General features: G+C 43.2%; 1 protein-coding gene across 1 annotated transcript; it reads right to left on the bottom strand.

Annotated features, from left to right (window-relative positions):
* Positions 1-12,837: 12,837 nt before the first annotated feature.
* GSC (goosecoid homeobox) lies at positions 12,838-19,018 on the bottom strand. The gene is made up of 3 exons (XM_069783558.1): positions 17,976-19,018; positions 17,466-17,725; positions 12,838-16,998 (listed from the first exon to the last, which is right to left on the bottom strand). Exons 1-3 carry the CDS (start codon positions 18,304-18,306, stop codon positions 16,846-16,848), a joined length of 744 nt encoding a protein of 247 aa, XP_069639659.1. The 5' UTR covers positions 18,307-19,018; the 3' UTR covers positions 12,838-16,845.
* Positions 19,019-26,645: the final 7,627 nt, after the last annotated feature.

The following is a 26,645-nucleotide window of genomic DNA, read 5'->3' as shown; positions in this document are numbered from 1 at the left end:
CAATCTCATCAGATATGCCCTTTTTTATTAATCATTATGATACTTCTTTTTGCCTCTGCTTGACAGTGCACAGTACCTCCACTGTTTACAACTTCCAGCCCCACTCTCAGTCCCAAGCAGCTGAAAGTGTCATCAGTTTGATGCTGTGTTAGCTTACAGGGCTTTTTTTATTGCACGCACACACACACTGAGCAGAAATGTCAATAATAAATACATTCCCAAGCTATAGTAACCATGATACACAAGGAATTCCAAAAGTACACAGCACATCAAGTAGTGTCTATTACTCTTCTGTTTAGACAGCGTGCTTTACAGTTACTTAAAATCATGAAAGAAGCATATCTGCACTGCAAGGCAAACCCTATAATCTGCCCACCGGGCCAATCCTGTCTGCCCTACTCTCTTTGAACTAGTAACAGATTCTTGTTAGCAAAGGCAGCAGGCAGAAATCCTTCATTTCACGTGACCAGTCCTGCTGAAGTCAGTGAGACGATCAGCATGGGCAAGAACTGGGCAGGGTTGGCCCCACTGTGCCTTGTCTGAGATGGTTGTACATAGGGTGTGGTAGATAGATCAGTAATGTGTTTCATGAGAGAAAGATTATTAAAACTCACATCTGAGGTTTTTCAATATTCTTTGGGGGCTTCAGCCCCTGTTTACACCAATGAAAAGCCAAATTAACCCCAGTTTATGAACATGAAGAGATTCTACTCCTGTATGTAAAACAGCTACAATATGCTAAAAAAGGTCAAAGCAATAACCCTCTGTAGAAAAGAAGAATGCAAACAAATATCAGCTAATCAAGGAACACATGCTGTTTTTCAAAATGTTAATATAAAGATTAATAGCTCTTCTTTGACATTCAAGAGCCTTTGGAAACTCGTCATGTTAAAACACTTTGTAAATCACTTTTAGAGAAGAAGTATTCAGGGAGCCCCATTTAATCAAATTAACTACTAGGGAACCTTGATAACATCCAATAAAACTGCACGTGCTTAGAATTCTCATCACTGTTCCTAGGATATGTAATTATTTATGCTGCTTTACACTGTTTTGCATTGCTGTGGAGCCTTGAGAGAGAATTAGAAACGGTCAAGAAGACTGTTCATTCCCCATGTGTCTGCTCATCTTGGACCCAGTCCTGGTCCCAGTGAAGTCAAATGATTCCCAATGAATCTCTGGCAAAACTCCCAGAGACTGTACTAGGAGTAAGAACAGACACATAAGGCCTGATCCAAACCCCACTGAAGCTGATGTAGGACTTTCATTCCTTTCTAATAGGCTTTGGATCAGGCCCCATCCACAAAACATATTTAGAATCACTGTTTTAAACAAGACATAAAGAGGCACAGAGCAGATTTCTGTCCTGCTTCATGCTACCGACAGACAGAGGTTTCTGCACGGCTTAGGTCGCCCACTACAAACCATAGGTGCAGCCGAAGGGACTGGCCTTGTCTCGGCGGGGCCATGAACGATGTTTGCGTCTAAAACCAAGTGTACAGACAGCAACCACAAGGCAGCACAGTGTGGAAGCGAGCTAAGCCCAGATGAGGCATAGTGTAAAACCCAGAGCCCACAAGAGGAGGGCTGCCATTTTCTCCCCTCCGTTCTGCTACTCTGTGCATTCTCCAGCATCAGGAGCAATGCAAACAGATATAGGAGCCTGTCCAAACCGTAGCATGGTCCCCAACCTCTCTAGCAACATTTTCTGGTCAAGGCTTTAACAACACCCTCCCAAGGTCTACGTAAGAGTTAGCCAGAGGAACCTCAGAAAAGGACCTGCTAGCTGTCTGCAGTCTGTAATGCAGATGTAGAATATTTATCTCATACCCAACTCGGTGTCTCCCACACAGTTCCTCTACTTTTTTTCCTGTCACTTCAGGATTCACTCTGTAAATGACACCAAAATTTAAACTGACATCTTATTTGAGAATATAATTAACGCAAAAAGGTTGCAAATCCTTGAACGTCAGTTGTTCTTAAGAGTCACAGAGCTGTGGAGTCCTGAGCTCCCACAAATTTTGTCACTGACTCATTGTAAAGTGTGAGTAGGCCTTTAGCCTACCCATGACTTTATTTTTTCCAACTGTAGAATAGGCATATTATTACTGAGTATATTGGGGAATTTTCAAAATGACTTGCAAATTGTTTCAAGTACATAAAGCTCTACTTACAAATGCTATGTTTCATACTTTGGACCTACATCTGGACTGGGATTCTGAAGTCCCGGGACATGTTCATCTCTAGAGTTTTGCTTTGGCTGGGACCAAAGCTCAGGACACAGAATTAAAGTTCTGGGTTGCTGGCATCCTGCAAGAGTACATGGAAGAACACAGAAACTCAGAAGGGGGAAAGGTGACAACAATATTTTACCCCATCTGCAATTCCCACAACTGACATTAAAATATGCAATGATGTATTCTTTGCCAGTATGCACATAATCATTTTGGGGTCTGATGTTCCTCCCACTGAAATACAAGAGAGAAATTACATATCATACATAGTGAAGATTTTGACATTTGATTCCTCCCACATATTTGAATGGGAGGAAGGCATTAAATGCCAAAACCAAAAATGAGCATACAGGACCTATCCTTCAAAACTGTAATTTATTCCAAGGCACGGCACTCATTTTACTCTTACACTCACCTCCATCCCACACAATGCAAACCCAGTGGTTGTTCTCCAATTAACAAGACAATTTTTGCTATTTCAAATGGTGCATACAAGACTGACATTCTAGCACAGCTTCTACAAGTGTACGTAAGTAAAAAAAAAATAATCCATTATTTCAATTTCCCTCCGACTCTAATAATTTGTTGGACTTTCTTTTATTGTAGAATTCCTCTTTTCAGGCTCGTATCACAGACAAGCTGAAACCACTGAAGAACCCCAAATTACAGACAAGCAGCTATTAACATGGGCCCCTACCATATCTCCATGTACATGGGCACAAAACTGTGCAGATGAGAGATTGTATGTAATTTATATGTGTGTAACCTGTAGGTGGAAATGTTTTTGTTTACACTATGTAAGTTCCCATCACCGCCCTTTAAAACATGAACTCTTGTTTATTGCATTACATTCTCAGGAAGCTCCCCCTGTCTACTGCATGCACACGCTTTAACATTAGCATATATGGGCATTATCTTCACCACCAAAAGAGGCTGATGTCTGGCTAACATCTCCATTTGAAGCTGCACTAATCAGTTTTAAGATGCTATTTTTGTTTTTTAGAAAAAAAGGCAACAAAGCATACCACCAGGCTCCATGCCAAAATTCCTTCTTCTACTTCTCCTCCTGCTTTCATTCTGCTTCGATGTTGCAGGAGCCTGACATTATCTGCCGTGACCTGCACCTGTTGGATGCTACTGTGACATAAACAGAAAACAATCTCAGAGGCTCCAACACGGATCAGGTGCCAGCGTTTCTCAGCATCTTAAGGGTAGGGTCTCCTCATCTTAAGCTAAAAACTGGCATGGCCCCTTTACCATTTACAGAAAAGTGAAAAGTAAAACAAAAACAATGTATCCACATTATGCTTCCAAAACAAACTTGTGCGTTCCCTGGCTGGCAAAAAGCACTCTGAAGAGTAGCGACATGAATAGGAAGAAGGAAGTCATGATTTTGTTGGTTTCAACTCCCCTGTCTTATGTGATATTCCCCTATTCTCCCCCAGGTTTGGAATCACAGTAAATGCAGAAATACTATACATGTCAGATATCCCTTCCATTTTGCTCGCATTGCATCAGATCTCAAAAGCTAACACAAAGCTGGCAGGTCAAGGTTTAATCAAGAGATCTCCAGAACCTGCAGAAAGTGACAATAACTGTGCAGTAGAGGATTTCTATTGGGTCAGCTCTGAGCTGACACACATGTCGATATAAAACTGCTGTGGCGCTGCTAGAGTTTCAACACTGTCTTTCCAAACAAACTCTAGTCCATATTAGCTCTTGGAAGGCTCTCAAAACATGCCATTATTGCAAATTCTAAGCATACCTATTGTGCATCAACTGAATGCACCACTTAAAACAGTAGTACCTTTACTATAGAAAGAGTCTTATGCAAGAAACAATTTTGGTGCGCCATCAACACCCACTAGCCCTGCTGAAGCTTGAGAAGAATCTGACTCAAAAGGCCACTAACAGGCACGATGTAAAGTTTTAATTTGAGATAACACATAGAAATGAATAAGTTTGACACTCCCGCTGACCTACACGCGAGATGTTCAGTACTTCTAAAAACCAACTCAAACTGACATTGTGACCTAACTATCAACTAAAATGATAAACCTGAAGTGCCTGAATTTTAAAATTTAGATGAAACTTCAAAAAATGGCTTACACTTGCCCCAACAAAACATATATTGCTGTGCTGTTGAACTATTATTGGGATGACATATTGTTGAATTTCTTGTCTCACCTAAAATGTTGCGTTAAGGCAAACAGTGCAATTTCCCTTAAAGTCTCAAAAATTATCTGTGCTTGCACTGTTTGTCTTGCAGGTTAGAGTTCTGTTAAAGATCCTGTCCTGTGTCCTCCAAGGAGCTTTCAAAATCCAACAATGTTCTCGAGTACAGATGTTTATAAAGGGATCACTACACCAGCATATGTATTTATACAAACACATGTTGGCAGTTGGCTTTCTGTATCTGTTCCACATCAGAAGTGGGTGAATTTCTCCACCACAGGGATAGAATATCTCGCATGGGTAAACTGAACCTCACTGAAGTGGTTTGGGACAGAAGAAATTAAATGAGCAAAGCACTGCACCAAACATGCTCTTTTAGGCCAAACCGTACCCATTTCTGGAGCTCCACTATCTGAGAAGAGAAAGATGTGGATTTGGACCATTACAAAATCTGGAAGAATCTCTCAGAACATGAGTTGAGTTCTGTAACCACAGCCATCAACCTTTAAGCTTCTTTTTAGGAGCAGCTATTGGAGATGTAACCAAAATGTCCCACTAAAGGAACACATGTCCTTTTCTGAAACCAATACTAGATTTCAAGTGCATGCAACATGCATGTACATACAACAATAAAATGCAGCTATAGAAAGACACACCTGTAAATTAGTGTAAGAATAGCCATTCTGAGCACACACATACACGGCTCAGTTCTCAGAGGAGGTAAAGTTGGTCATTATTAATTCTGTCCTTTCAGTTTCAATTGTCTGGGTATAAGAAGAGTTCAGACAGTAGCTAATCTTACCAGATGTATGCATCCTAAATCACTAGTTACTTTTTTATTTGAAGCTTCCCTCTTCTCTTGCCAGACTTACACACAAAATGAAACTTTGTAAGCTGATGTAGAGCAAACAGGTACAGTTGCAAAACAAACAGTGAAAAAAAACCAAAACAAACCACTGTAAAGCTCTCCAGGCAGCAAAAAGTAAAGACATGCAGCAAGTCTGTGATATTGCTGGAAATGTACAAACACTAAAGGGCTGCAAACCAGAAATGACCTGAAACATGACACAGCCCTAACACCCAACTGCACTTAGGCGGTACTGGTAATGAAAGCACAAAGCACTCTGTGTATTCCCATTTTTTCCTCTTTCTTGGTGAAAGGTGATATGGGCAGTCTGTCTTCCACCAGGAGATACCTGCCATGGAGACACTAAGATTTTTTGGGGGGTACACCCCTGCTTCCCCCCTTCCCCAATCACTTTCCCATAGCTCAGGTATAGAACCGCTGGTAGCAGAAGTGAAACATTCAATATGCAGAAGAGGTGTTCAAATAAAATTCTGCTATAAACTATATAAATGCACAAGAGTATTCTTTGTCAAATTGAAACCATCCTTCTGGCCACCAAAAGACACACAAAGAATAGATTATTCTTTGCGCTGATATTAATCACGTATACAAGACATTATGAGAAAAAGGCACACTCAAGAGATGCTGCAAGCCCACACCTGAGGCACGTCTGTTACCATGCAATAGGAACACATACTGTTCTGTAGGGCATTGAGTCACTAAAGAGCAGCGGCATTTCAAGAATAAATTTCTTCATTGTATTTGGTCTGTAAGAGATTTAGGTCACTTCATAATCTTAAATAACAATAATAAGCAATAATTATTTTTACGAGTTGACTTAATATGGGCACATATTTGCATATTTTTGCATAAACAACTAATGTTTACAATTCTCACCTATAATGTTTACAATGTTTATAACTTATCTTCTCAAGAACTAGGAAAAAACATTAACCAAGTAAATTCCCTTACTGTTATGGAGGAAATCAGCAGTATTCTACCTACTTTTCAATCATGAGTTATAAAGTCAGATCACAGGCTAAAATGCGAGTTATTATGAAGCTTGCTGCAGTTTAATTACTTCCTTAGGGATTTCTCTGGCCTGGGAAAGTCCCCAAGTGGAATGGGGTTGATCTCCTGCTATTACTGCAAAGGACACAGTAATGGCACGAGCGGGGTCAGCAAGCTGCAACGTTTGGCCAACTCCCAACTGCTGTGTCTCCTGCCCTGGATCAAGAACCCAGCTGTTCCAGAGCACAGTCAACTGGAAGGTCACATACTGACAGCCTTGCAAGATCCCATCCTTTTCGCAGAGTTGCCCTGTAGTCAGTCCAAAGGGTTTAGCCCCCTTACAACCCTTTTACTCTTAGCTGTTTTTTCCTTTGGGAGGAGGGTAGGGATAGGAGAAAACATTGGTCAATAATGAACCATCCCTGCATTAAGAATCCTCTTACTTGTATAAAATACACTGTTGATTTTGGGGCAAAGCCTCCACACTATTCCAGGTACTAATAGATTAAACCCCAATGTTCCAAATAGTTTCTTTGAGGTTGCAATAATTTTCAGCTCAGCTCAACACCTGCCATGAAGTGATTATCCACCTTACCACAGTGGAGCATTACAGCCTTGTAGTTTATTTTGATAAGGAGCAAGTGACAAGCCAGAAAAGATTCCATCACACTAATAAAATTACAATGTGCAATGATCACATTTAACTTGCTGTCAGTGATTACAAGCACATTTGATAACTGTGCACTGTAAGACCCCTCAATGGGATGCTGACAATCCTGAAAGAAAAGCTACTCTGCTTGCAAATGTAAATATAAGCATGTGCAATACAAGAACCAGTATATCACACCCAGACACAGATCAAGAAGTTGCCAAACTCGTTAACCATTTTCTGCATTCCCAGGCTAGGACAGATCAATCTTCTACCTCCACTCCAAGTGACTAACCCTTAAGATCCAGTCCCTCTCTTTAACAATTCATTGGAAACAGTTCAGAAAAGAAACTGCTGCAAGCTTCACTGTGAAAAAGCTCATGGCTTCCATTCCTCTCTTATTCTTGCAATCTCTTCTTCTATAGCCTGTACACTCTCCCTCCCCTAGAAGTGCAGAACACGTGTCAGAGGGCCAACCTATTCTTTCCTTGGCATCTCACACTTGCTCAGATGCCTCCTTGATGAGATCTAAAGTTCTTTTATCCTTCCTTCAGGATGGATTTTAAATAAGATGTCAGAGGGAAAGTGAGCTCTAGTTTACAAACCTATCAGCCTACTGCTGGTGAGGCTACTGAGGTTATCAGGTTTTGCAGCGTTTTCATTCTCAAGAACCAATTTGATCTGGTATTACAAATCCATCTAAATATTTTTGTTTTCCAACCTAAAACATGGCTGTGTCTGCAGTGAATAGAGGAAAACACTTACTCAGAAGATACCTCAATGGAGAAATAGTACTTAGTACTTGGTATCTATGGATATGATATTGAATGATTTCCATTTTACAGACAGAAACATATCTGGCCTAGCTGAGACCATAGGTATCCAAGAGTTTCAAACAACAGCAGAACTATGAAATATGTATCTTCTGTTACTTCCATACTAGTGTCCTATCCACTGGACTGTACTACTCATTCTCAGTTTGTGCTGTAAATACTACCTATTTTTTTCATTGAAAAGTCTTTGGCTAATCTCAGCAAGGCTTTAGCCTGGAATACTACCTGCTGGGCCTTGCAAGCTTTCTAAACACTTCATTGTTGTTGGTGGATCCCAGTTTGTATCTGCCAGGTATGGGTTCAAACCTGCTGAAATGGGTAAAGAAGGACCTCAGTCCCTGCAAGTACAATCTGCAAGTCATGTATCATTAGCCACAGCATGACCTTCCATTGATTTTTTCTGCACAAAAGACACTTCCATACCAAAGAGAGATTTCAGAAGTTTTCAATTTTATAAGCATCATCCCATACCCCTCAGTTATCCTGAGCTGCCTGATAATTGACTGGTCTACATGGAACCCCACCATTCGAATGTCTCACATTAATAACCATGAGGTATCAGAAAGAATGACAGTTTCTAAAATGAGTCAGAAGGCTTCAGTTATTTGCAAATGTAAATTCCTGTCTTCACAACTTATGCTGCAACAACAGCGGAAGGACTTTCAGTAAGAGGACATAAAAATAAATAAACCAAAACAAAGACACATAATGGTATACAAACAAAAATGCATTTCAACTTTTTATTCCAAAAACAAACATTAAATGTATCTCATATTATTTAAATATCAGTTGTACAAACACACTTTCAGTCAAACCTTAAATGGTTTTAATCCTCAGATAGAACCCTCAATAACTGTTATTGGCTATATCTGCGGGTCAAATCCTCTTAGCAATAGTCATGGCCACTCATAGACACACTGAGTTTACATCTAGTGTTCACTTAGAAAGGTGGGGAGGTGGTTCTTACTTGCTTTTCTTTCTTCTTGATCCAGGGCCAAGAGTGGCCTGGCAATGCAGTTGGGAAAAGTACTACTTCCAGTTCACATGCTCTTCTTCCAGAGGTGAAGATCAGATTCTATAATCCCAAGACCTTCTTTCCCCCAAAATGTCCTCAGACATTTTTCTAGGACAGCTGTGTTTCTACTTTATGCTGATCCAAAAGTGACTTTAAAAATGCAAATTAAATTGAGTGGGATCAATAGACTGATTCTAAACTAGTATCTATTAATTATTGAAATGTCCAGTGGTTTTTAACAGAATCAGACTTTTAAAGACTATTTTAACATCGGATTTAACATGAAATCTTTTCCTTTTTTTGTTTTAATTTCATAGACCTCTGACATCCAGCCAGCCAAGACCAAAATTTTCAGCATGCACCGAAGAGACTGTGAAGCTGAAATGGAAACCGATTCTGTTCCTAAGACAGCTACTTCAAAGAGACTGATATTAGAAAGAATGACTCTAGCACACCTAATGTCCTAGCTCTTAGTCCTCAACATGAATTCTACTTGCTCCTTAACTGTAATGTGTCTGGTGACTGAACAGTTTTCCCAGTGATCAGTCAGCCAAAGCATTAAACCGTCATAAGCAATATGGCCATAATCAGTCCCTGTTTCAGTGTTTTTTTCTGATGTCAGAATAATTTAGATGCCCGGATATCTGAAGCAGCTGTGCCAATGAATACATGAGCAGAGAAAAACACAGCTGCTTTCCAATTCAGGAACACTGTTCTGGATTTTCTTAAACATCTGGTAAATCAGATGTTCCTTTAAGGCCAAGCATGATGGATATCAATAAACCTTTATCTTGCCTTTATGCAGGTGGAGATAAGCCTGACACAAGGTCTGAGGGCCTAATGTTGATCCTAGTCAAGCCTCATTGCATGGAAAATACCTACTTCTACATCAAGGATACACTTGCAAACAATATCACTGTCTCTGAAAAGCAGCAATAATTTACTCATTTAAAGGCCATGTTGTACTAGTATAATTATTTCAGCATAGAAGCATGGCTTTTATCTTAAAAGGTATCCCACTAAAACTTTTAACATGAATACAGATACTTCCTTAAAGCTTATTCCATTAACAACAGTACTAACTGCAGTGACTTTGGTAATACAAAGCCATTCCTACCAATAGAACTGCACCTATACAAGGTGGGAAGGACCACTTCAGCTAAACAAGTCAGAGCAGAACAGTTAGTGAATTTTAAGGACAGAAAGCTCCCCTGGGATAACTAATGATCCCTTCCTGCACGGTTCTGTCCCATAATCATTAGCCCTTTTGACCAGGATTAACACCCTACCTTCACTGATTGCATTGCAAAATAACCCCATCTATTAATGCAAGTGGGAAATATTACCAGCTCAAGAAGAAAGTTTCTCATTAATTCACAAAGGCTCTGGGGTCAGGCCTCCACGTTATCCTTTCAACCAGGCTAAAGGAGCCACAAGTAAGTTTTGTTGTGAAGAGCTGTCTCCATAGTATTAGGGCCAACCAAATGAAAAATACAGTATGTTCTAAAAATGTGCATGATAAACACAGTATAAAACCAATGAAAAAGTAATATTAAACAAATAAGACCTAATAACTGATGTAAACGGAGCCTGAGACTTTCTATATAATGACAGGAAGCTCCAAATAAAGGGTACTGGGTTCATGCCCTTCTAAATCATTACAGTTTCCACAGAAAATATCAGCCTCCTTGAGGCTCTTAGGTTAGGGAGATTTATAGTGATAACAATAGCAGTAGTTTATTTGAGACAGTTAATCAAAATTCTAGCACTTATAAGCCCTCTGTGGAAACTACAAATTTAAGAAGTCGAAGACTAAATATTCAACAGTAAGCTTGCAATCTACACAAGTAAAGTAAATTTCAGTTATGTGTTTCATTATACTGGTGCCTTATAGCTTTTAAGAGGTTTACAACTTGGCTGTAATTATCCACTATGGGGTAAAATTTGGCATAAAAAGAACTCTTTTCCATTCTCTCCTCTTAATAGAAAGTTACTCACTCTCTGCTGGTCCTGCATTCCTTGCACATGCAACACTCAGCAAGAGTTTTTGGGTGTGCAAGCAAAGCAGGTCAGGGCTCTCATTGTGTGGCTTTTAAAAATACATCTTTCATACACCAAAACCGTATTGCCCCTGCCTTCACTTACCTTCCATTAATTTAGCCTTCCATTTGGGTTCACTCGCATGGCAAAAATATGTGTAATTTGTTCATGAACCAAGAGAAATTATACATACAATTACATAAAGCATAACCATGAAGGCCGCCTTTTCACCAGCAAAGTCAAATTTCCACCAGGAAAACAGGAAAACACGGCGATGGCATTAAAATTCACCGGTGAAAAAATGCCATCACTTCTGCTTCCCCACACTGTGCCAAAGACTTCCTGCGTGTCCCCCTGAGGAAGAGGTGCCTAAGCATTTCCAACAGCAAAATGGAGTAACAGTAGTTTCCCACCTCAGGATCACTCTGAAAATTCACAGCTAAGTTCTTTGACAATTTGCCAAAAGCCCTAAATAAAGGATATAAATACAGTTATATGCAGGTTCTATGCTCGTAACACCTTGGAGTCAAGAGGGATGCCAGCTTCAGAAGTTCTCATCCTTGTTCTCAGCAGCTCATTCCAGCACTGTAGTTTGCAGTGCAGATCCAAATGTTTGTGGTGCTACTCTACAAACCAGATCGCTGAAATAATACCATCAGAATCTGGCTCCCAATTCCTCGGTTTTTTTCTAGGAAAAGAATGTGTTAATTCTGCCATGTCCACAGGTCCACCCACCTTGGAGAGAAAGGGGAGCAGAAGCCCTGCAGGCAGCTGCCCTGTTGAAGGAGATGGTTCAGCTCAGAGGAAAGGGGCTCCGTATGCCGAAGTCGTCTCTTTTGCCAGGGTGTAGTCAAGGTGAAGACCCAACACACAACATTAGCAAAGTACTCTGCAGTCACTGGGTAGCAAACACTGAATAAATCCCCTCAAAGATAGAAAAGCATAAAGATTTATTATTATTGTACTTACATAAATAAACACAGGCAGACTCTGGTGGGGATTCAATGCTTAGTTCAGAGTTTTGAGGGAAGGCCCTTTTCCTGGACATGACGCAAAGGGACAATTATAACTTCTGTGATGGCACCTGTATTTGACATGTTTTGGGGTGCACTAATGAAGCAAAGCTCCAAATCTCCAAGTTAAGCATGCATCTTTGTCCGGACAAGGAGTAGAAAAGAAATGCAAACACCAGTATTCAGACATCATTTAGAAGGCAGAGGTGAAGTAACTTTCACCATTCAACTGCATAGGTACTTGTAAGCTATAACAAGTTTCCTGGCCTTTCTTCTGCTCCATATTATTCCATTCAGCTGTGCCTTAAGTTTTGCCACCTGTCCTGAGGCATATAGTCTCTGTCTGTCTGTAGGCATGGATTCTATCCTGAAAACAAAAAGTGAAAAAAGTCTGATTCCTTTTTTGATTTTACATCTGAATTCTCTGGCTTTGGATAGTTTCAGCACAAACCAGAATACTGCAATGCAGGTTTCTACATTTAAAGTTGTCAGATACTTTACAGAGTTAGGTCACTTTAAAGTTTGTATTAATTGCTTACAATCTAACATATTGCAGCTACAGTTGTTACCTTTGTATAACAGAGTCTAATCAAATCAGGGTAAATGGCAACCCCAGAGAAACAGAGCAATTTGACTGAACTTCTGTGTCTAGGTTTAGTCAGGACTCACCAGGTCTCCAAAGTAGGAAAACATAAAGTATAAATGGAATGAAACCCTAGGGGGGTAGAATACAAAACAAAAACTCTTTAGGTTTTCGTTCATTTATGCTCCATGGTGTATAACCCCAGAGAACCAATAAATGCAGATGGAGCACAAAAAATATGAACTCACCTTAATGTTGCATTTTTTTTTTATAACTTCCACTAATCCAAATGTTTGCTTCACAAGTCATGTGTAAGAAAGCGTTTGCATCATTTATATTCCCAGGATCCCATTATGGTAAAGCTCAAAACCAGTTCACTCAAGTATTAGTAAAACTGAAAGGAAAAAAAGAGTCCAGATTTTCAGCTGATAATAAATCACTTTATGTCAAGCAAAAAAATCTGACCTCTGCTTTCCAGTATTACTTATTACAACAAGACTACAGAAATAAATATGGTAAATAGGGTATTAAATAGAAACGTAAATTTTGGCCATCTAAATGCAGATGGCACAATGAAGTTACACATCAGATTGCTCAATCTGCCTCTATACAGCAGAAAGCTTCTGCTTCGTACCCTTACTACACGTTGCTCTCCCTAGCTTCCCCTTGCAAGAGAATTTCATAACCTAAACCAGCTTGGTGTCAGGAAGATTTATTTGGTGTATGCTCCTTTTGTATTATTATTCAATTATTAGTCCTATAATGCATAGCATTATCTCGAATAAGCCTTTGCTACAACGGTGAACCTCTGAAGTAGCTTATGTTTCTTCTTATAATCCTCCCCTCACCCTAGCTCCCCAGTGAGATCTGAAAGGAATATTACTCATTCTACAGAGAGAAATTTAGAAAGAAAGAAGTCCAACATTCCATAGAAAATCAGTGAGAGATCAAGAAACTGAACTCATGTTGTAAAACCTAGATAGTACATCAGTACCGTGAACCATACATCACATTTCAGAAATAGCTGAGTAGGTTTTTCAGTCATATTAAATCTTCTGGAAACGGGTTTGCACCAAGATGCAAGGTTGTAAATTGCAGTGGAGGAGACAGACAAAACAAAAAAAAACAAACAAAATAATAATTAAAAAACCCCTTTTGTTCTCCTTCTTAGACAAGTGTTAATAAACACAACCACAACCAACTCTTTCAAAGCCCCTTTGTTAAAACTGAACTTGCTGGAACATAGCATCTATTCAGGTTCCCTCGCTTTGCCTTTCTCCTACTACACCAACAGAAAGAGAAAATAATGAAAGTTGTTACGTGGCATTTGCATTTTGGCATGTAGGAATTCTCCTAAAATAAAAATCCAGACAAACATCCAGAGACAGATTATGCCAACCAAACAGTACAAGTGAATGAGAGATCTTATTACAGTCGTCCTCATGTTTTCAGTCATTTAGTTTTTTACTTTCTTGATCCTTCTGATGTGATCTTCTCACTAATTTTCAGTTACCGGGCTCTTCCATATTGCATAGGATCTGATTTTGTAGTGTAAAAAAGGTAGAATGAAGCCTTTAGGTTTTCAATAAACACTACTGAGAAAAAGAATGAGACAGCTACTCCTACTGTCTAATGGCACAAATACCATTTTTGGTAAGTAAGCTAAAGCTTTTAGGTCAAGATTAAAATTGCTTTTCAATTGGATTTTAAAGTGATATTATTAACTCTAATAGGTCTACATCTACATGTAGTAATAAGAATAGATACCCATGACTGCAAGATCAAGCTTGTGGTAACGAAGAGCTTACAGAAAACTCCAAAATTAACTCAGACTAATGTACAACATGATTTTAAAGCAATCAGGGGTGACTTCAATCCCATGCATAGAAAGCGTGGTTTAGAACACAAGGTTTTGAGTCTTATGTCACATCCCATGCTCCCACAGAACAAAAAGTTCTAAATAAATCCATAAATTGGCATGTTTGGTGACCTGGAGCTTTGCGATTCTTGAGCACCTTGCTTTCATTGGAAAAGTCTAAAAATCTCTAAAGATATGGACTACAACCTTAAGTAACGGCTGCTGGTTATCAAAAACATATCTAAAGCTCACCCCTTACAAACCCAGATCCAGTTTAATTCCCACATTCAACTATACAGGCTAAAATCCTTAATAGTGACTTCCAAAATTACCACCCCCCACACAAAAATGCAAACCAAAACAAAACAAAACCAAGCTCCCAGTGTGGCAGTAAGGATATTTATACATGGCAAGTAAAGAAAATATATAAGCATTTGCAAAATCCTGGGCAATATTATCCTTAGACCTGGCTTTTATTTGCAAATTAAATATGCACTTTAAAACCTAACAATGACTAAATACAGAGGAGATGACATTAAAAATCCACTCAGTGAGGTTTCCTGCATATAACATAACAGAACGCTTCTTTTGAGAACTAATTTTCAGTAATTTGAAAACTAATTTTTAGTGCTGCTGGGTTGTAATTCAATACAGTTTACAGAGATCAGATACGCATCCTTAGCAATAAGGTAGCATCTCCAAAATGCAATAGCTCTGCAGAGCCAAACCGTGATATATATCGACACAGAAGAAGAATCCATTTGCTTTTCCCCTTCCTCCTCTGCTGTGCTAAGGAACAAGAGGCTGAATTTCTTCTTCTCTTCAAGAGAGCAGTAGCTATGAAACTGTAAGCCCCCTAAAGGACTGATTCATACAAACCCATGCTTAATTTCCTCCGCAGCAGCTGTTCCTATGTCTTGGTACAGGGAGAGATTGCCCGGAGAGAGATGCCACATCTACGTGGAAACATGGGTACGTTAAGAATGTTATCTGAGCGGACAGGTACTTAGATTGGCTCTATCGCACTAACGCCTGCAATACGCACCACGCTACAACACCCATAAAAAGCTGGATATATATATCAGGAAAGGGAAGAAAAGCACAAGGACAAGCAACACAGCAGTTGACCCTTTCTAGTGTCACTGGAAGCAACGGTGAGCACATTCGCATAAACCAGTTTCTTGTCCAAGGCAGACGAGCTGAATAGATACAGGTGAGTTTTGGCATCGGCCATAATTAAGGAAAATCAGCTCACTACCACTTAACTTCTGAATGAGAGGCGCAGCATGAAGATTCCCAGCCAGAGGTTATCTGCATTGGCTTTACGCCTTCAGGTCATTTGTTTTAAATTTATAGACAGTCGTTTTAAACACAGAGAGGAAAAGGTGTTTCTAAACAAGACAACATGGGGAAACCGCGGTGGTTCTGCTCTGAAGGGGCGAGCACTAAGGGTCGGGGAGTCACAGGAAAAAAAAGGGTAAGGAAAACGAATGTGAGTTTTCCAGGGGGAACAGACGTCTCTTTTACAAGGCCCTCGTAGGGGGAAGAGTAAAATGAGACCAGGCTGTCACTGCTTTCCTAATCGCAAAGGTGCCGCCTCAAAGGGGAGAAAACTTCCATTAGCAACGTCCTGTGAAACATCCCCAAAAGCAGCACACGAGGGCTCGTGCTCCCCTTACGCGCAACTCGTCTGACAATGGCCGAAATTTATTAATAGCGGTTTGAAACACCGACGCAGCGAGAGAGCTTTTCTAAACGGGGATCAAAGGCAAGCGCTTTGGAAACTCAACAGGGCGCAACTGCGGAGAGAGGGAGAGGAAAGCGGAGGGAAGCGGCACAGAGTAACGAGTGCGAGGCCGGACTCGCGTTGCCCGCAACTACTGCCTGAGGGCATCGCCTCCGGCTCCACGGGGCCAGCGGGACGGGAGGAGCAGCGGGGCGGGCGCTGCCGGCCGGCGCCCCCCGAGGGGAGAAGCCTTTGGCCGCGGGGCCCCGCCACCGGCCGGGTCGGTATGGCCGCGGGCGGCCCGGCGAGGAGCTCCGGGAGGAGGAGCGAGGTTCGCTCCCGGCCGCGGTCGCCCCGCCGCCCCGCGCCAGCCCGGCAACCCGCGGCCGGGCCCGGCTGCCCCGGGCGCTGCCCTCGGGGACGGGACGGGACGGGACCGGCCGCCGCTCGCCTTCGGGGCGAAGGATCCGCCGCCGCTTCTCGGCCTGCAGCGAGCGGGTGACCGACGGGCCCGGCGGGCAGCCGCTGCCCCCCGCTCGCTCTCGAACTATGCGAAACCTCGTTCGATGAGTAACTGCGCCGGCAAGGCCGGCCCCGGTGCCCGGGGTACCGCCGCTCTCCTCCTGCCCTCCTCTCCTCTCCTCCTCTCCCCTCCCCGCGGCGGAGGGGTGAACAAACGCGCCGCCGTCTACCTGTGCAACACCTCCGCAACACATTTTATTTACACGAAATCAACTCGGGGCATTGTACATTATATACAGATACTTTTCCCCTTCCGACAAGGCAGAGCTTGTGCAAGATTAGTAGCATCCTCTGGAGCGTATCCGACAGTCCACGGGAAATGTCCGCCTCTGCAAGGTATCAGCTGTCGGAGTCCAAGTCACTTTTCCCGTCCTCTTGTCGCTTCTCCGGAGACGTTTTAGACGCTTTATTCCACTTCTGTGCGTTTTCCGACTCCTCCGAAGACGATCGCTTTTGCCTCCTCCACTTTGCCCGGCGGTTTTTGAACCAAACCTGTTACGTTAAGAAATGACATTATTGGGGGGGGGGGGGGGAATAATAACAAAAAACCGACAAGCAAACCCGCAGACTGCCCTCCGGAGCCCTGCCTCGGCCGGAGCCGCTCCCAGCCGCGGCGGGGCCGGCGTGCGGCTGCCGCGCTCGGGCGGCGGGAGGCGGGGGGAAAGCTGCCGCTCGGCTGGGTGGCAGGGAAAGGCTGAGCGCCTGCAGCAGGCACGGCCGCTTCGCGACATGTGCTCCCAGCCGTGGGATCGGCTCGGCCAGCCGCCCCCGAGAAGGGCGCTTGGAAATAATAATAATAAACAGCTCGCCCTCTCCGTTCCCCCGTGTCCCCCCCCGGCAAACCTGTTGCTCTCCCGGTCGCCGCGGCCGGGCTGGAGCCGCACCGAGGGAGGTACCGCCCGTCCGAGCGCGTTTCAACGCGAAAGGGAGAAGGTGGAAGGGGCAAAGCAGGGAAATACCTCCACTTTTTCCTCTCTTAAGTGCACCCTTCTGGCCAGCTGTTCCCTGGTGCCCACGTCTGGGTATTTCGTTTCCTGGAAGAGGTTTTCCAACGCTTCTAGCTGCTCGTCAGTGAAGATAGTCCGGTGCCGTCTTTTTCGCCTGCAGTGCAGCTGGTTCAGTAACTGCAGCTCCGTCCGGGACAAAGTGCCCACGTTCATGTAGGGCAACATCTGATGGGGAACAGGGGACATCAGGACTGACCCAGTGCCCTCGTAACCTACGGACAGACAGACGAGACGACGACAGGCTTTGCGTTCGATCGCTGCTCCCCCCCACCCCGAGAAAAGGCTCCCCCCACCCCGAGAAAAGGCTCCCCCCACCCCGAGTAAAAGGCCCCGCCGCCGCCGCCGCCGCCGCCGCCTACCCGCGCTCCTGCGGGCCGCCAGCTCCCCGCCGCCCCCTCCTGCCCCGCGGCCGCGGGAACAAAGAAAGCCCGTCGGGCCCGTCCCCGGCGGGGGACGCCTTACCTGCGGGGGGCACGCAGGAGCACTGCTGGGCGCCCAGGGGCGGCACGGCCCCGCAGCAGGACGGGCCGACGGGGGACGCCGGCACATGCAGCTGCCCGTAGTAGTAGTTGCTGTAGCCGAGCCGAGATCCGGTGACGGCCGGCGGCAGGGCGGAGGCGGGTGCCACCGCCCGGGAGTAAAATCCGCCGTAGTCGGAGGCGCTGCCGTAGAGCGAGTCCCCGTGGAGGCTGGGGAAGACGACGGGCGCGGCGCTCGGGGGCAGCAGCACCGAGTCCTTGCAGCGAGGTCTGGCCGCCAGGATATTGTCGATGCTGAACATGCTCACAGGCATGCCCCAAACCGTGCCGGGGCAGGGCAGCGGGGACCGGCCGGGGGCGGGGGGGAAGGAAGGGAGGGAGGGAGGGAGGGAGGGAAGGAGGGTAGGTGGCGGTGGCGGTGGCGGTGGTTGCGGCGGAGGGGGGGGAGGCTGGAGAGCCACGGGATCGAAACTTTTCGGAGAAATTTAAAGAAGGGATCGGAGCGAGAAGAGCGGAGCTTTTTCCGAGGGCGGCTTGCGGGCAGAGCGTGCGTGTGTGCCTGTGCGTGCGTGTGCGAGTGTGTGTGTGTGTGCGTGTGTGCGTGCGTGTGTGCGCGAGTGTGTGCGCAGGATCCACCCCTGGAACTTTCCCCCCTCGACTCTCGCCTGTTTACTGATCCCAACCCAGAGGGCTGCTCGGAGTATAATCCATCTGAACCTCTTCCCTTTTTTATACCCAGGCGACGTCATCCTGGATTTAGTTCCTGGTAATATGCAGATGACAAACAAAACCAGATTTGATTTTTTTTTTTCTCCCCCTTTTCGGTGGGGAAGGGGTGGGGGTTACACAAAGGAGTGAAAGGAGCCCGGGTCTGTGTATTGAGAATTAATGAAATTAACGTAATCCTTTCCATTAGTGGGCTTTTTTGAAAGGCCCCAGATTTAGGCTTGACCTCCGCTGCACCGGCTAATTGCCCAGGTTAATCTTATTAATGCCATTGTGCAGAAGTGGTTAGCAGCTCCTAGTCTTGTCTATTATGCACCTACTTTGCTCGTGTTAGTTCACATTAGCGGGTGCGATTTCCTCTGTCTGAAGCTCGGATTCATTATTTATGCCTCGAATTGGTTAAGAAGCGCTTTTTTAAAAAAATAAACTGCGACACAACCATGCAACTCCCCCCCTCCAAGTGTTTCTGTAGCAGGGTTTGAATCTTGCGTCCCCGGGCTCGGAGAACTGAAAAGACATGGAGGAGTACGCGTTCCTCTCATTTAAGCTTTATGCGGTGAAGCAACAACGTCTTTGCTGAGTAAATGAACTATGGGGTTTTTTTCTCTTTTCCTAGATCACCTGGCGGAACTAGGACGCGTGAGTGTTGTAAACTTTTTTTTTTTTTTTAACAACAGATTCAGTTCCAGACAGGTATCACTTTTTATTTTTAAACAAGCCAGGAGGTGGAAATGTTAAAGACCAGTGCCACCTCAAATCCCCGGGTCTGGTAGGTGTTCCGATTTGCTTTTGATCCATCCTTGTGCCTTTTTCTTTTCTTTTCTTTTTTTTTTTAAGGAAGAATCTTTCTTTTTCTAGCTTAGAAAACAAAGCCTATAGAGTTGCAACGATAGGGAGAACTTCATATTTTGCATGTTCCGTTAATTTAAAACGAAGCGGGTTTAAGTCCCTAAAACTCTTCCTATTAAGACGTTTGGCTCTCTTGGTAGCTGGCTCTTGTGATTTGCAGAATACTTCGTCTGTCACGACTGTCACTGGGAATCCACAGGAGGTGAACTGAATAAGATTAGACTATTTACCCCATCAACCCTCCATCAAAGAAGGTAGGAAATTGTACGCACGAAATGAAAACAAGCCATTAGGGTCCGTTTACGAGGAACACATTATTTTTCCTCAACAAAGAATATCCTCGTTAGCGCTTACTCGCACTTTATCTTTCCCTTCCTCGGTATTCCAGGATTTAAAACGGCATCTGAGAATGTTCTAAACCAAACCCCTGTTCCTAGCAAAAGACTCATATAAACGTTAAAGAGCGTCAGGACTTAATTCTCACTTTATTGATACATCGCGATATGCCTAATTACTAGCGTCGTTTCCTTTGCTTCAAATTATTTGCCCATCAATTTCTTTCCGCCTTTGGCATTTAGACCTGAGCTCTGTGCAAATTTTGCAAATTTGATGCAAAGTGAAACTGTTGGACAGAGGGTGGGGGTTTTTGTTAGATTTGGGGGTTTTCTGTAGTTGGGGTTTTTTTTATTTTTGCGGGGTTTGGTTTTTTTTTTTAATTTATTTGTTTGTTTGGGTTGGATGTCGGGGGGAGTTTGGGGCTGGTTTGTTGGGTTTTTTGGTAAGCAATTCCCTGGGTGCAGCTCGGCCCCGCCGCACGCCGAGCAGCGCGCTGCCTAATTCCGCCATCGGGGTGCTGGTTCACGTCCTCAGCGGCTCTGCTGCAATGCGCGGTAGCATCTCTCCGGTGGCCTTCGCAGCCCCCGGCGGCGAGCGGGGCTTCGGGCCAGCCGGGCTCCGAGCCCCCGGGAGAGCCAGGCCCGAGGGGGTGCCGAGAGCGGGGGCACGGCCGGCCCTCCCACCGGCGGGCAGGGGAATGTCCGCCCCCAGGGGTGCCCGGGGCTTGCGGCAGGAGTTCAGCTTCTCCCAGGTGAAAGCGGGGCGGCGGGGCAGGAGCGGGCAGGGGGGGCCGGAGGGGGCTGCGGCGGCCCCGGGCGCGGCCGGGGCGCTGGCAGGGGCAGAGGCCGCCCGGACCGTGCCAGCGCTCGGCTTCCCAGCGCCTTCTTCCCTCGGGAAGGCTCTGCCGAAGGGTGATCCGCCGCGCTGCAGCGCTCGCCTTTATTCCTAATGTAGAGGTTATTTTGTTCCAATGACTCGTCACCCCCGTGGGGGAAGTTCTCCGTTGTTTTGCTTGGTTTTAATCTCGGTAGCCTTGCCGCGAAGCCCCCGGGTTTGGTACCCGCTTCGCAAAACCTGCTCTCGGAGCTTCTCATTTCGCATCCGCTCGACGCTGACCCTGCAGACGTAGAATTGCGTTAAACAAACAATCAGTTGTCACACAATGTCGGGATGAAATTGTAATAACAAATGAAACGCAAGCAAATTGTGCTGCATAGTGTTGCTAAGCAATTGTTTGTTACTGGAGGGTGGTCACAGCATGGGTTGAAAGAGGGATCTAAAGAGGAGCACAGCACCGGGCAGAACAAGCTGTTAGGTATGAAATAAAGTAAACACTGCACTGATTTTCAATATTATTACCCAAACACGATTTCATACAAAGCAATCACCGTGCACGAGTCTATGAAGATGCGCTCGTTGAGAAATCGGCCGGGTTTTTTTTTTTCATTTTACGGTGTTAAGGAATAATTCCGGGGATGCAGACCGCACCGCCGGCCCGGCGCTGGCTCTGCCCGGCCTGACGGCGGGAGCGGCACCGGGGGCTGCGGCGGGGCGCGGGGGCCCCCCCGGGAAGGTACCCGAGCAGCTTCGCCCCCCGGCCCGAGGGTCCCGCCCGGCGCCGGGGCTTAAAGCTGGGATGCGCCTTCGGTTCTGGGATGGGGGGGGATCGCCGGCTGCGAAGCCCTCTCGGAAACGGCGCCTGGCTGTACATCTCTCCCGTACAGATGCCATCGCCCTTCAGCGTTCCCCACGTTTCTTTCAAATTGATTGCATCATTGCTTCACCCCCACCCAAAAAAAAAAACAAACCCAAACAAACAACCGACCAAAAAAACATACAATGCGAAATGACGGTAATTTGTTCCCAGAATAAACTTATCTTGAACTGATTAGGAAAGTCAGTCATTTGAAAACGAGGCAGAAACGCGTTTTTTTTTTCCTAAAGCTTCCCTTTAACAATATCAGCTTCTAAAGTTTTCATTCATATAAACTTTATTAATGAAGATCTTTTATTTAAATGTCAAGGGGATTTGAAATTTAGAGTAAATTATGAAGCATGCATGTCTTGCCAAGTCATGGGTCAAATGCATTTGTGAAAAACTGCTAAAAGAGCATATGGTTTTGAATTTTTCTACAATGACTAGTGTTTAAATAAATTGCTTGTACTGCTTAACTTCATGTATAATTTTGACAGAAATTGGCCTATAGCCTTTTGATATGTAAACATTTCAGGCTTTTATGCGGTATAAAAAGACACTTGCTTTTTGGGATCAGCTAAAGCAGTCACCCTGTAATTCAGAAAGCTGGCACCTAGCATTACATTCTTGCTACATTTCAACTTTCAAGTGGCAGCATAAAGGGGGAAGAGAGAAGGGACATTTCAAAAGCAATGTCCAATTGGAATTAAAAACTGCAAATGAGGTGAGAATGCACCACTCACTATTCTGATTGAAATGGATAAACCCTAGCACTAAAGAGAATTCTTCGTCTTGTTTTCTAAAAAACAACAAACGAATCAGGGAAAACAGACTTCAACGTAGCACAGACCTGACTTGCGCGTCAAATTAGGGCCTTAGAACAAAATCTGTCTAAAGTACAAATAGGTGTAATAAGGAAAATCCAGATATCCCTTCTGAATTCTATCAGTTGTTTCTCTTTTACAGACTATCTTGGTCTGTAAAAATTAAAATGGACTTTTATATATGGGATATTGCATAGAATTTATATAAATATACCATAACCCTTTGCACTGCCACTTGGCTAGCTGCATGTTCATTTGCATTTCACCAGTTCCTAAGTCTTTTGCAGTTTTTGCTCCAGCAAACATCCCATTGACTTCAATTAGTGTTTGGTTCTTTTTCTTGTGAAAAGGAGAATGGAACATGCTAAGGGCTTCAGGATACAGCCCATAAAAGTAGTGGAGTCACTCAGTTTTAAGTGTCCTTAAACTAAAATGATTTTGTACGTGTATAAATCCACCAAGCTACTGAATAAATCCATTTATTACTAATATATCTGTCTCACATAAATAAACCTCCTAATGTTGATTGGGTGGATAAGCCTAGCCCAGTGCTAGACAGAACAGGACCTGGATAGTTGCCTGGTGCCAGACAGCTCAATATGTTTATTTCCTGTGTGCTTTAGCTGGGACTAAGCTGAAGTTGGAAAAAGGTTTGAATGAACTATATAATTTCAATCTGTTACTGTAGTAACATTCATATTTATTGTATATGTCAGTTTGTCATACACAGAGTTCTCAAGATACACTACCCCTTTTGTTAGTGGTCGGAGGTGATTTTTTTTCAAAATTGTAACGAGTCAACGTAGACACATTCTGTTGTAGACAATTCAGATGCCATAGCAATTTAAAAGGTGATATGGATTCAGTCTGATGTGATGTAATCTAATGAAGAAATTAGAATCTCTTAAAGGTTTCCATGAATGTGAACAAAGGCAAAAGAGAGCTTTTTTGCAGGTTTCATACATATTCCAATAAACAGCATACTTGGCAAACAAGGAGGTATAACATTAGCGATACAGCAGGAAAAAGACTTTTTCTCTAAACAGAGGGATCTACATCTAAACTGTGCAGATTGTTGCAAAGAAGAATCATTTAAAATAATGCATCTTTTCAAGGGGACAGTGGGAAAACACTTCGGGTCCTTGACTGCATTTGCAGGAGTCAACAGGAGGATGCCCTGCTACTTGGTAATTTTGCTTTCCATCAAATGCAGTTTGAGTGAGATACTTTACTCCAAGACATTGTGATCAAATCCATTTAAGCTCAGTAAAGTGGGATGTTCTGGACATTTACATTAAGAAAAAGTTTCATGCCAAGGGATGTGCTGTAGAGGCTGACACAGCAGAAGACTGCTGCACACACGTGACCGAGACGCGTTTTAGAAGTGGCTCTCTATCGCAGTACAGCCAACAGCCCAAATTTCTCCTGCAAATTGAACCACACTGTAACAGTGTGCTTACAAGCTTCCAAGACAAGGTGGCTCCACTTTAACCTTTTAGTACTTTAATTTTTCTCTGTAAGGCTGAGTAATTCTTATTCCCCATGTTATACGTGCAGTCACATGTAACAGTGCATTAGTAGATATATACGTGTATCTAATCCCTACATATAACGTGCATAGGCTGTGCTCATTTTAAGGATCTTTATGTCATTAGATCTCTTTCTGTGCCAGGATTTATACTAATATAAGTACAGTGATTAAAAAAAAAGCCAAAAGACAGCTTTCCTGATTGACACACATAAACCAAACTAAAACCTCTGTTACTGAGTTGCTTTTTTCCAGTGACTGAACTAAGTTTTTGGATGGTCATGTAGCATGCTGGATTTTAAACCACAAGAGATCCTGAGCACACACAGCTACAAATCAAGTCAACAGAAATTGTGTGTGGTCAGCACTTATCATTCTACACAAGTATTATTACATTGGCTAAAGCTCTTCTTGTAGAATAAACTGTACATACTTAATACCACCTCTCCTCGCTCTGAAAAGGCTTTGGGAGGTTACACCCAAAGTAGCTCTTTATTTGTAATGCAAAGAGCCTCAAAAGGCTTTTCTAGGGAGTTAGAGCAACAAAGTCAGCTTTAAAAATAAGTAAGTCAACTGTACAAAAGACAGCTATTGCATTGTTTTCTGTAACATACACATGATGTATTTTTGAAACTTCTAGGAGTTTTAGGACTTTAGAGTTTACGAATATCACAGTAGTATAATCTAACAGTGTTTACTCTAGTGAAACTAGAACTAGGGCCCTGTTACGACAGGCCCAAATCCCACACCTGTGGAAGTCTGCTTACTAATTGCCAGTGATTTTGAATCGGAACTGAAACAGAGAGATGGATCTTCCAGCTAGAAGTCGCATTATCATTCCCAAACCCCATATAACTGAAACCTAATAGACTTTTTTTGAGTGAAGTGTGCCAGATACATATCATGAAGGTTTAAGTTTTTTTAAAAATACAGGAAATTATTAAAAAGGAAGGTCAAAAGTAAAAAAAAAAAGGATAATTATAGTAGAGAAATGTATAATGAAGGGTAATAGATTTAAAGAAAGCAAGGCAAATATGCCAGAAGGAATTACAAAATTACTACCTTGGTTACATGATATTTTGAACTAATGAAATAAATAATATCACCATAATCGGTTTCAGTGACCAGTGGTTACATCAGACAGATAAAATAGGATCATCCAGCGAAGCAACTGAGGTGGTAGAATTATTATACTTACCTACTAATGGTCTCAACCTTAATCTAGGTCTCTAGATTAAACCACACCACTGTCAGTCAACTATATCCCCATTTGAGTTCTAATTTATGCATTATGGGGAAAAAACAACAGCCTGTTTACAGCAAACATCATTTGTGGAATTGAACGCAAGACTCAAACCACTAGAGGACAGAAATAAAGAGTTAATGTTTATATGATATTATAAAGCTTGGGTTTGTTTCTTTTTACTATTTCTAAAGCCATTTTAATTCATAATGTTGGTATATTTAAGAGTTTTGATACCTTTCTTAAAGTACTCAGAAAACTTTAAAATTAGATATTGTCTTGAAGTCTAGATTAATTTATGGCTATTCCCTTCCTAACTAATCATCTTCAAACCCAGACTAGATTTTTGAAGTCCTGCTATATATGTTCACCTATACTTGACAATTTGCAGCTTATACTTTTTATACTTCGAATCTCATCTAATGAGATAAGGAATTTTTATAATATGGGATTATATAATATTCTGGGGCATAAGCATGTCATCTACTCCCATGAATCAGAAATATTATGCCGGTGTTTATCCACTTGCAGTTATCTTCAAATTAGACACTTTGCCCTTTGATTTCATCTTTCTTCCTAATTCTTATGCACTGCTTCCATGCAGTCCAGTCTTCAACCTTTTGGTTTGGAAAGAAACTCTGTTCTTTTATAATAATGTAAATTCTAAGTTTTCTTGATGGACTTGTTCCAAAGTTTTAGTAAGATATGCAAGATCATGGTCTGGGCCTGATGCCTGTTTCAGGAGGTCCGTGTGGTGCGCAGTTAGATGTAATTCTGGACCAGGAACTGAGCAGAGAACGTGATACAGCAGCCAAAAGTCAGGGTTACTTCATTTTTCAGAAGTTTTATCAATGACATCTTCTTTGTTTATGTGCTGACATGGCATAACGTGCTTTTGGGAGTGAGAACGAATCATTATAGGACTTTTGCCATTGGTAAAGTATTCTCCGAGAGAGGGAATAATGACTCTTTCCCCACTCTGCCTCTTGCAGTGGATACATCAACAGCTGATATGAGGATTAAATGCGCTCAAAACTTTAACGGATGGATATCTGCATTTCTTGGGCCAATTCTTCACCGTGCTTTAACCTCAGGGTAGTAAATACGCACTAGCTACGATGTTGAGAAAATCCAACTGGCACAAGGTATTTTGGGACAGATCTGACCAAGAAAGTTAGCGCACAAAGAATGTGAATTTGTAGAACACTCTTGGTCTACACTAAATCTGCACATGGAAAAGCTTTTTGTACTGAGAGTACTTTGAGCCTTTCAGCCATTACATCACATGTACCATGAGCATCTGCACAGCTAGATTGAAGAAGACAGTGAGTTGTGGACCTATGACAGTGAGTTGTGGACCTATACCCTACCTTACTGCATGCCCCTAAAGAAAGCCCATAGTTTCACAGAGCAGGCTTACAGTAAGCTGTGGGCTTTTACCGTTTCATGTT

Source organism: Haliaeetus albicilla, chromosome 5, assembly GCF_947461875.1.
Source record: "Haliaeetus albicilla chromosome 5, bHalAlb1.1, whole genome shotgun sequence".
Classification (NCBI taxonomy): Eukaryota; Metazoa; Chordata; class Aves; order Accipitriformes; family Accipitridae; genus Haliaeetus; species Haliaeetus albicilla.
This window is presented reverse-complemented; position numbering and strand designations above follow the sequence as displayed.